The 9,353-nt window shown below is 44.8% G+C and overlaps 1 protein-coding gene across 3 annotated transcripts; it reads right to left on the bottom strand.

The window, feature by feature from the left end:
• Positions 1–618: 618 nt before the first annotated feature.
• gata2b (GATA binding protein 2b) lies at positions 619–8,647 on the bottom strand. 3 transcript variants are annotated; one of them, XM_069707819.1, is made up of 6 exons: positions 8,520–8,647; positions 7,922–8,288; positions 6,911–7,513; positions 5,280–5,425; positions 2,802–2,927; positions 619–1,207 (listed from the first exon to the last, which is right to left on the bottom strand). In XM_069707819.1, the coding sequence occupies exons 2-6, from the start codon at positions 8,145–8,147 to the stop codon at positions 923–925; spliced, it is 1,386 nt and encodes a 461-aa protein (XP_069563920.1). In that variant the 5' UTR covers positions 8,148–8,288; positions 8,520–8,647; the 3' UTR covers positions 619–922. The 3 variants fall into 3 exon arrangements, with proteins under 3 accessions (XP_069563920.1, XP_069563929.1, XP_069563939.1); XM_069707828.1 differs by having other exon boundaries at positions 6,923–7,513; XM_069707838.1 differs by lacking the exons at positions 619–1,207; positions 2,802–2,927 and adding an exon at positions 4,332–5,180 and having other exon boundaries at positions 5,215–5,425; positions 6,923–7,513.
• Positions 8,648–9,353: the final 706 nt, after the last annotated feature.

Genomic DNA, 9,353 nt, shown 5'->3' with positions numbered 1-9,353 from the left:
AATGTGATACTTCAGTGAGGATTGAGCATACAGAGAAGGATGTAAAGCACCAGATTTACATGTAAAAGACATAAAATATAGTCATTATAATAGCAAACAGAACTAAATGCTTCTCACTGGAGCTTTGATTTAAACTGAGTGAACTTGTCAGATATATTTTTGCCTCCTGTGTTTGTCAAATTCAACATGTTACTAGATCGAGCTGTGAATTTCTCCTCTCCCAGACTTATTTGATATTAAACAGACAGAACCGATTTGATAATGAACTCGATCTCTTTATTTTCTTCAGAGTATAAATGTGGACCAGCTCAGACAAGGCGCTTCAGCTAAAAATATATTCATAACTGGGATAACAGTATCCATTTTATGATTCAGGTTATATAGTCAAAGAAAAAAACAACAGTGAAAATAAATTATCTAAATAACAATATTAATTATAATAAGAATAATAATAATAAACATTTTCAAATTAGAATTCATAAACCTTTTTCTTGTTTGTTTGTTTGCTTGTTTCTTTTGTGAAAATTCCTTTAAAATCGTCCATGAGCAAAAAAATCCAGCATATTTTTATTTAAAGTTGTGAAGGAGATTTCTCTGTCTGGGACCCCCCCCCCAAAAAAAAAATCCCCTCCCCCCATCAGTCTCACACATTTACATTATTCACAGTAACTACAGGCCTGTTCAGCTTGTATTCAACCACGCTGCCGTCCGTTGGGCTGTCAGTGTTTACATGCCGACAGGAAGAGGAATCTGGTACCTACAGATCAGGAGTCCTTCTCTCCGGCCCGCCGTCGGCAAAATCAATCAAGACACAATCAAGATGACGACACACAAACCGCATGTCTGTAACACTGTACACTCTGTCCTCTCGTCAGACCCTCGTCACGTGACCACCTCAGGTGTCCACGTTGCCGTCCTCCCCTCAGCCCATCGCCGTCACCATGTTGGAGTGGTGCGGGTGGCCGAAGGACGGGTGAATGGGGGTGGGCGTGGGGAGCATGTGTCCGGCGTGGCTGAAGGCCTGCAGGTGGCCCATGGACATGTGACCGGCCAGCGAGGCGGCGCTGAAAGGCGAGCTCTTGTCGTGCAGACTTTTGGTGAACTCCTCGTAGCAGTCGCTGCCCCGCTTGCTCTTTTTGGATTTGTGGGACATTTTCCGGTTGCGTGTCTGAATTCCCTCCTTTTTCATGGTCAGAGGCCGGTTCACCTGTGGAGAAGGACAGGTGAGTAAGAAAATGTAGGTTTTTTTATGACATTTGTAAAGTCCTTAAAGACAAGAGCAATATTAACACGAATATTCAATATTTTTATTAATCCCATGAAAAGTCCAAAAACCAACGACACATTCGTCCAGAAGGCTCAAAGCTTTCTTTCCTCTGAGAGCTGCTCATGTTTAGTAACATTTATTCACATAGCTGAGCTCCACCCAAACCAGCTGAATCAGCTTCTTTTATATGAACGATAACAAATTGATACTCAACGCACACATTTTATATCACAACAGCTTATATTCAACAGCACGGCCGTGTTTTTTTCTGCTGCGTTGCATGCAACTCTTGTTTGGTCAAACTGGTTTGAAAAGTCTCAAATAAATCGTTCTAATATCAGATTTAACTCATAAAATCCAGAGTTTCCCTCTCTTTATAGCTCCGCCCCCTGCTATTGCTATCCAGCTAAGAATATTGTATTCATGTTATTGACCTCATTTGTGAGCAGCCGTTTGTTTCCAGCTCAGTGTGAGAGTCTCTGCTGTTTCTGTCCTCTGATCTCTGTGTGTCTCACTGTAGGCGGAGCTCCACCTCTGCTGTGTTTCTGTCCTCTGATCTCTGTGTGTCTCACTGTGGGAGGAGCTCTACCTCTGCTGTGTTTCTGTCCTCTGATCTCTGTGTCTCGCTGTGGGCGGAGCTTAACCTCTGCTGCACTGACACATGAGGAGCAGACACAGGTGGAGGGAGCGAGGGGAGATGGTCCACTCATTAATCCATCTCGTTGATAGCGTCGTTCTCTCAGACAAGTCCAAAAATAAATAGATAAAACAATACAGCTGGGCGGCCGCTAAATAAGTCTACGTGGGAAACAAACTGCATATTGTTCGAACCGTCAGCGATCTACTCAGGAAAGGTTTGCGTTGTACTGGTAGATGATGATCTGCAGGTTGGAGACGTCTTCATGGGTCCTTTCCTACTTTTCTACTCCCTCATTCTGTCCCAATCCTGCCGGTTCCTTCTGAGAATATAAACCTTTAAAAACAAGTCGCATTTGTTGGGGACTACTTTCTGTCGCGGATTCATACACGGTGTATTCACAGCAGCAGAGACATGAATGTGGGATGAAATCAAAATGAACTAGATTGTTGATCATCATGAAGGAACATGTCAGCCAATGCAACGGTGTACTTCACTGACGTGGCAACGACGGCGCTTTACGGAGAAGTCAGTTAAATTAGGCTTCAGCTGCAGTCAGTGGAATGAAATCCTTATTGTTTTATAGAAATCTGCATCTATAGCGGCCGTATCGTCTATTTTAATGCCTCCAGCCTTAATGCTATTCATGTGGAGACCGGCCTTGTGGCGGTCCCACCGAACAACAGTCCCACCATTGTGACTCTCAAGGGGATTACGCCTACCATGGAAACAATAAAGCACAAAGAAAGAAAACACCATCGAGTGCAACAGTGTCTGAGAGTAAAGAAACTCGCTCTCCCTCTTTCCTCCGCGTCCCCGCTCAACAATCAGTGTAACCTGCCCGCTCACTTCCTGTCTCCTCGGCCCCAAACTGGAAATGAGAGGTCAAAGACTCACATTGTGCAGTTTGTAGTAGAGGCCGCAGGCGTTGCACACCGGGTCTCCGTTAGCATTGCGCCTCCAGAGCGTGGTGGTGGTCGTCTGACAGTTCGCACAACAGGTGCCTGCTCGTCTGGCAGCCGACTGAGGACAAATACAGATGGAGCTTTGATTAGAGTACTAAAGGACAATCAATTCATATTCCTTTCATTATGTACAATACGTAATCAGTTCACCTTTCTATTCTCTCTAACAGTAGTGTGACAATTAAAGCTTATTTTCACTCTAGAATTACTTAATTTGAATGAAGTAGTTTGAATTAATTTGTCTAAAAAAAAAAGCCTAATTACTTGTTCACGGAGATCATCGTGACATTTTTAGATGTCTTGATATTCAGTTACAATCATAAAAAACTAGTATGAACAGCAAGTAACATCTTAAAGAACTGGAAGCAGGAAATCATGTCATATTTGTGAGCAATCAATGTTCACAGCTGTTGCAGATTAATTTTCTGTTCATTAACAAATGGATTTATGGCCAATTTAGTTCATGTCAGGAACTATTTTTAACTGCAGAGTTCAAAGGAAAAATTTTAAAACAAGAATAAATGTGATTTTTTTAATTTTTTAAATTCCGTATAGCCTCCATTTATTTTAATTCTGTGCAATTTTTTGTTCTTTTATTAGTTTAAAAAGACAAAATTAGGAGCCCAGAAAGTCTCATATCATTTATAATGGACACTTTACAGATGATTATTTCGCGCTTTAAACTGAGTTCAAATGAATCCAACACTCTGCACCCTCTTTTAAAAAATGCTCCATTGATTGCGTTGCCCTAAAAATCACGACGTGTGTGTAGTTTCTTTTTCCTGCAGAGTTCCCGGTAGCTCCCAGTGTTCCCACTCCTTTTTATTGATTTATTTATTTATTTTTCAATTAAATCCACTGCACATTTCTTTCTGTGTGGTGGACTCCGCGCTGACCAGCACAGCCTGAGGTCTGGGCCTGTAGTCTGCAGGCCGCAGGAGGAAGCGGGCTGCGGCCCCGCTGCTTTATCTGGACCGGTCAGATATCCGGATCGGAAACAGCCGCGAGGCTGCTGCCACTGAGCGCGAGACGCCGCGGAGCTCCGCGCGCCCCGGGCCGAGCTGCACGGAAGCCAGCCCTGATGGACGACCGTGCATATGTGCATTTATAGTCGAATATATTCAACAAGAAAGCGCCAGTTGTTTTCCGGCTGATGTTTCGGTTTATTAGATTTAGTCCGCGCGCGTCGACAGACTTTCATCAATTTAGGGAAACAAAACCGCTTGAAAGAAATCATCTTGTGGCTGAATTGTGGACTAGGAATCACAAAAGTTCGGAATAGATGTCCGTCTCTTTCTCAGCAGCTTTTCTTTATTGCAGTGCGCGAGTTACGTTGTTGATTTGCGATGGCACGTGCGATTTCTATGTTGCTGCTAATGGTTAGAAAATGCCACTTTTAAAGAACAACTACTCCGTTTGGGTTTAAATCGGTAGTTTGTTCAAGCCACCTTGAAGTGTTCTTTCACAATAAAACGACATCAGAGTGTTGAGGCGTCCTGGTGGCCGAACACTGCTGATGAGCCTCCTCCTGCTTTAATGAGCAAGGAGTGAGTGTTGACTCTGCAAATACTGTCTTCATTTCACAGCTGCAGACATCAGTCCAATCAGAGATGTCCCTTTATACTCTGCAGCCAAATACAAATACAAATACAACGATGATGCAGGTAAATTTAGATTTGATTTACTAAAACTGTGAGTCCCTGGTGGTAAATGCTTTTATTTGAAAGTGATCATTAGGATGGTGTGACATGGAGCTGAATGCTGACCCAACACTGATATTTGAAGTAGTTCATGATGGGAAATATCTGTTTTCTCTGTTGCGTGATGTTCTAGTTTCCCACTGTCCTTTAAAAAGCCTTTTTTAAATTTTTTTAGGTTTGTGACATTTCACATCATGCATTAACAGTTTATTTAGCTTAAGAAGTAGGCTAATTCTCTCTAACCGCTGGACAAGTAATCTTGTTTAAAAAAAAATCAGTATCACCAAAATTAGAGACAAATTTCCCGACACAGCGACCTTCATTTTGAGACCTCGGCCTACAAATTTGAAAAGGTCGGCGCTGCAGCACACAGCAGCACGACGAGGTGTCAGCGAGGCCCTGTGTTGTTGTGGGGGACGACATGCTGTCCGTGCTATCAGTGACAGTATCAGAAGTAGCTGTAATACCGATAACAGAAACACAGGCCGAGCTGAAGGAGCAGGAGGTGAGCGGGAAACACAATTCCTGGAAACTGATCGGGAAAATATAACTTTCCTGGAATTGTCCCTCCTCTGCCTCCCTCCTTCACTTTACACTCTTTATTTACTACCCTTCACACACACACACACACACACACACACACACACACACACACACACACACACACACACACACACACACACACACGCGCGCGCGCTCCGGGCACTCACCAGCCTGCGTTTGGGTTTGATGAGCGGCCGGTTCTGGCCGTTCATCTTGTGGTACAGTCCGCAGGCGTTGCACAGGTAGTGTCCGGTGCTGTCGCGTCTCCACAGAGGCGTCGACGTGGCGCCGCAGTTCACACACTCCCGGCCCTCTGAAGGACGACACACACACACATCTGTGAAATCACAAACCGCTTTACAAAGCAGATAATCAGGCCGGCACATCGGTTGGACACGCATGATTTCAGAGTCTGTTTTCATCGGTTTGAGTTCGGTTCACATCGTTTCTGTTCCCACCGGCTCTTTGTTTGTAAGAGGAAAACAACTCTTTTACAGTTTACATTACAGAAGCACCGAGCAGCCGAAAAAGAGTTTATTGTTCGAGTACTTCCTCCGTGCTTTCACCCGCCGCTTCTAAAACATCATTTCAACATGAATTCTTTATTTTTAAAAGAAATTTCCCTCAGCAGACATTTATTACCACTTTGTGACATAAATCTGAGTTTAACCTTTGACCTTTGAACATTCGCACAGCAAAACAACCCCCAGGAAATAATTTAATGTAATAAAACCGTCTTCCTTTTTTAATTTTTTTTTTAACTCAATAGCAGCAACAACTGTCCTGTAACCTATAATTATTTTGCAGTACATTTCTGTCCTGTTTCATGAGAGAAGTTCTGCTGGTGTGGAACAGAAGCTGTAATCAGATCACAACGTGGACAACATGTTGTGACGGAGCAGCGGCTCTCGGCCGGACTCGGAGATTTTGGCTCCGAGCACCTGCACATCTTCCTCTCACACCTCTGGGCCGGATCCAGTTCGCTCAGGCATCATTACACGGTCACGCTTAACAAAAGAGGATTATAGATCTGTGGAGTGGCTCCGGCCTCTCGTCGTTTATTAGGGGGGAAATATTTCTACTATTATTAAGAGTATTTTTATTATTATTATTATTTTTTTTTTAATCCAATTTACAAAATGATGCTCAACTCACAGTCTGCACAGTTTAGGCTGCATTCAATGTAATTTATGGAGAAACTCAAAAGAACTGAATCACATAATTTGTAATCTGGCAATTTTGAATTATAATTTAAATGATAATAAAATAAGAGAGAGTTTATCCTTCCTGACAGGTTGCGTTTGCCATAAAACGTTTTGTTTTAATAATAAAAAAATTTGATTATTTTTTCTCACTTGATAATTTGATTAATTCTTTCAGATTGGCAATGCTCTTCTTCTTCTTATTGTTATTTATATTGAAGCTAATTCCATTTTAATAGTTTTGTACAATTGTGTGTGTTTATAATTAACGACAGAGTGAATTAATCCTCTTATAAGAAGAAAAAACAACAACACCAGTGTATGAATTTTAAACATTTGAAAACAGATTGCAAACCGATGCAAAGCTGTTGAATTGAACAAACACACAGATGGATTAATATCATGCAGCAGAGTGCCACGCGGCGTTTTAAAACCGTATTAAGTTGCTTTGTTGTTGTTTGAGAGCTGCGACCTGCAGGTTTAGTTTACTGACTCGAGCTCTGCAGATGAAAACAGACCTGATAAGATCCTTCTATAAACGACAGAGCAGATTTAATTGTCTTTATTATATTTGGGGTGTGGTGCGGGCTGTTTACCGGAGGACTCACCGGTGCAGGACCGTGTCTTGCCTTTGTTCTTGTGGGTGAAGCCGGACGATCCCAGCAGGCTGCCCGGGTGGAACAGGCTGCCGCCGTACTCGTGGGCCGACGGGAGAGAGTAGGGGCCGTATGTCGGTATGTGGTGGTGGGTGGAGGGGGTCTGGGCGCTCATCGAGGCCAGGCTGTTCCTCAGCGGACTGCAGCCCTCCATCTTCATGCCCTCCGGTAACGACACTTGGTATTTGATAGATTCCTTCTCGTCCATTCTGGTGGCGGAGGACGCCGGGGACGCGGCCCCCGGGTCCGGGGACACGTCCTTGGGCGGCGTGGGGGGGAAGGTGTAGAGGTGCGAGCTGGAGTGGGACGGCGGCGTTAACGAGGATGCGGAGACCGTGTTGGAGCTGCTGCTGCACGGGTAGACGGCGGACAGGGCGCCGGGGGACGCGGAGCCCGGGTGGTGCAGGCTGGGCTTGCTGAAGGGGCTGACGGCCCAGGCGTTGTGGTGGTGAGCCGACAGGGCCGCTTTCCCCCCGTCCAGCCATGAGATCCCCGGGCTGTGGAGGAGGTGAGGCCGGCAGACCTGAGTCCCCGTCAGACGAGCTGGGAAACAACACAACACGTTTTCTTCTCATTCAGACTGGAAGGGTTCAACATGCTAGAAATAACGGAGACTTGTTGATTCACCGGTCAGATTTAAACATGCAAATAAAGCAGAATGCACCAATTATACCAGGTTTTAATTGAACTAAATTCAAACTATTTAAAACCTGTTTGCAGGTTAAAGCTTCAATGAAATAAAACTTTTATAATATATTTAAAGTTGGTTGAGAATGCAACAATAAACATGTTCGATTATCGGCATAAAAAATTAAAATAAAAACAAAGCAGTTTCTCATTTGAATAATACAAAAAATTCAACATCCAGAGATTTGCTGTTTTACACGTGCAGGAAACTGTTTTCTGCTTTCCTTGTCATAAGTTCGTGTGTTTGCTGAAGCTCCGTCTCACCGTGCGCTTGGCTGTAGGACACCCGGGCCCTGGCCGGGTTGTGGTAGTACGGGTTTCCCTGCGAGTCGAGGTGATTAAAGAAAACATCCACCTCGTCCGGAGGCAGCAGCTGCGCCGTGGGCTCCATGTAGTTGTGCCCCAGGCCCGGGTGGTGAGAGTCGGGGTGTTGTCCGTTCAGCACGGCGTGGTGGTGCATCCAGCGGGGCTGATCAGCCGCCACGTCCATCTCCGCGGCTCTCCAAGTGTTTTCAAAGAATATCCAGTAATTATCCGTCCCGCGTCCTCACGGTGTCCATCCACAGCAGCGTCCCTCTGAGTTCGAGTCCTCTCCTCTCCGGGACATGGAGTCGTGTTTCACAGTGGAAACCTGCAGCGGGCAAACAGCAGATGTTAATATTTTACAGGCGGAGGTGGTGCGCAGCCCGGGATCTGTTTGGGAGCATCAGTCCTCGAGACGCAGCGCTCGTGCACACTCCTCTTCTGGTGCATGTAATGATGCAATTTAAGAAAATAGAAAGTCATCTGCACCCACCATATTTACTAGCACATCCCAGCCCTGTGCTCCTTTGGCACCCAGTGACAGAGAAACGAGCCCTACCTTCACCAGAGCTTCGTCCACTGCGCCTCCCTGGAAAGCTGCTCTCCGTCGGTCTCCTCCAGGTTTTGGTTGCAGTGTGTCAGACTCAACTCTGTCCGCTGGGACTTCAGGCAACACGTCTAACTCTGGCTGACAGCGCGGGCCAGGCTTGTTAAACTCAGGGGGGCGGAGTCTCCAGGAAAGCTTGACTCAGCCAATTACGCAGCGCCTTTTTATATCCACACGACCCGAGAGACAGAAACACGGAGATATTTCTGTCATATTCATGTGGACATCGTCTGGCTGCTCGGGGACAGGCCTGCAGGACTTGTGTGGAATTTAATGTTTCATCACCACCAAAGAAAAACATCCATTTGAAATGAAAAGGCAATTTAAAGACGTATTGTCACATCAGTTTGTAGTGTTCATAAAACAAAAAAACAACAATAATAGACTGTTCGTGTTAAATAAAGCGAGTTAGATTGAGATTCATTTCATATTTATTTCAGATTATGAGGCGTTGAAGCACAGCTCGGTGCTGCTAAATGTGGGCTAATGTTTATATAAAAATAGGTCTAATAATAATAATTATAATAATAATAATAATAGTCGTTTAATGGCTGAAAGTTCAGTATCCCCTCCCCTTCTCTCTCTCACTCACTCTCTCTCTGTCTCCCTCCCTCCCTGTGCACTCTACTCGCGCGTGATTGACAGACAATAATTGGAGAGGGAGCGCGTGCAGCCCCGACCGACCGGCACTGCCGCCTCCTTGACGCCGTTTCCTGACGTCAGAGCATTTTAGAGGAGAAGAGAAAAAAAAAGAAGCAGATTGAGCAGGACATGAACTTTTTCCAG

Source organism: Brachyistius frenatus, unplaced genomic scaffold (assembly GCF_029030835.1).
Source record: "Brachyistius frenatus isolate BFR_SWC_R1_liver_20210118 unplaced genomic scaffold, ASM2903083v1 Contig_4, whole genome shotgun sequence".
NCBI lineage: Eukaryota > Metazoa > Chordata > Actinopteri > Embiotocidae > Brachyistius > Brachyistius frenatus.
Note: the sequence above shows the minus strand (reverse complement) of the source record. Positions and strands in the feature narration are given on the sequence as shown.

Coding starts and splice junctions, on each gene's coding strand:
- gata2b (XM_069707819.1), bottom strand. CDS start 8,147: ATGGACGTGGCGGCTGATCAGCCCCGCTGGATGCACCACCACGCCGTG. Junction 7,514..7,921: donor GTCCTACAGCCAAGCGCACG/GTGAGACGGAGC, acceptor GTTGTTTCCCAG/CTCGTCTGACGGGGACTCAG. Junction 1,208..2,801: donor TCTACTACAAACTGCACAAT/GTGAGTCTTTGA, acceptor CCTTCTCCACAG/GTGAACCGGCCTCTGACCAT.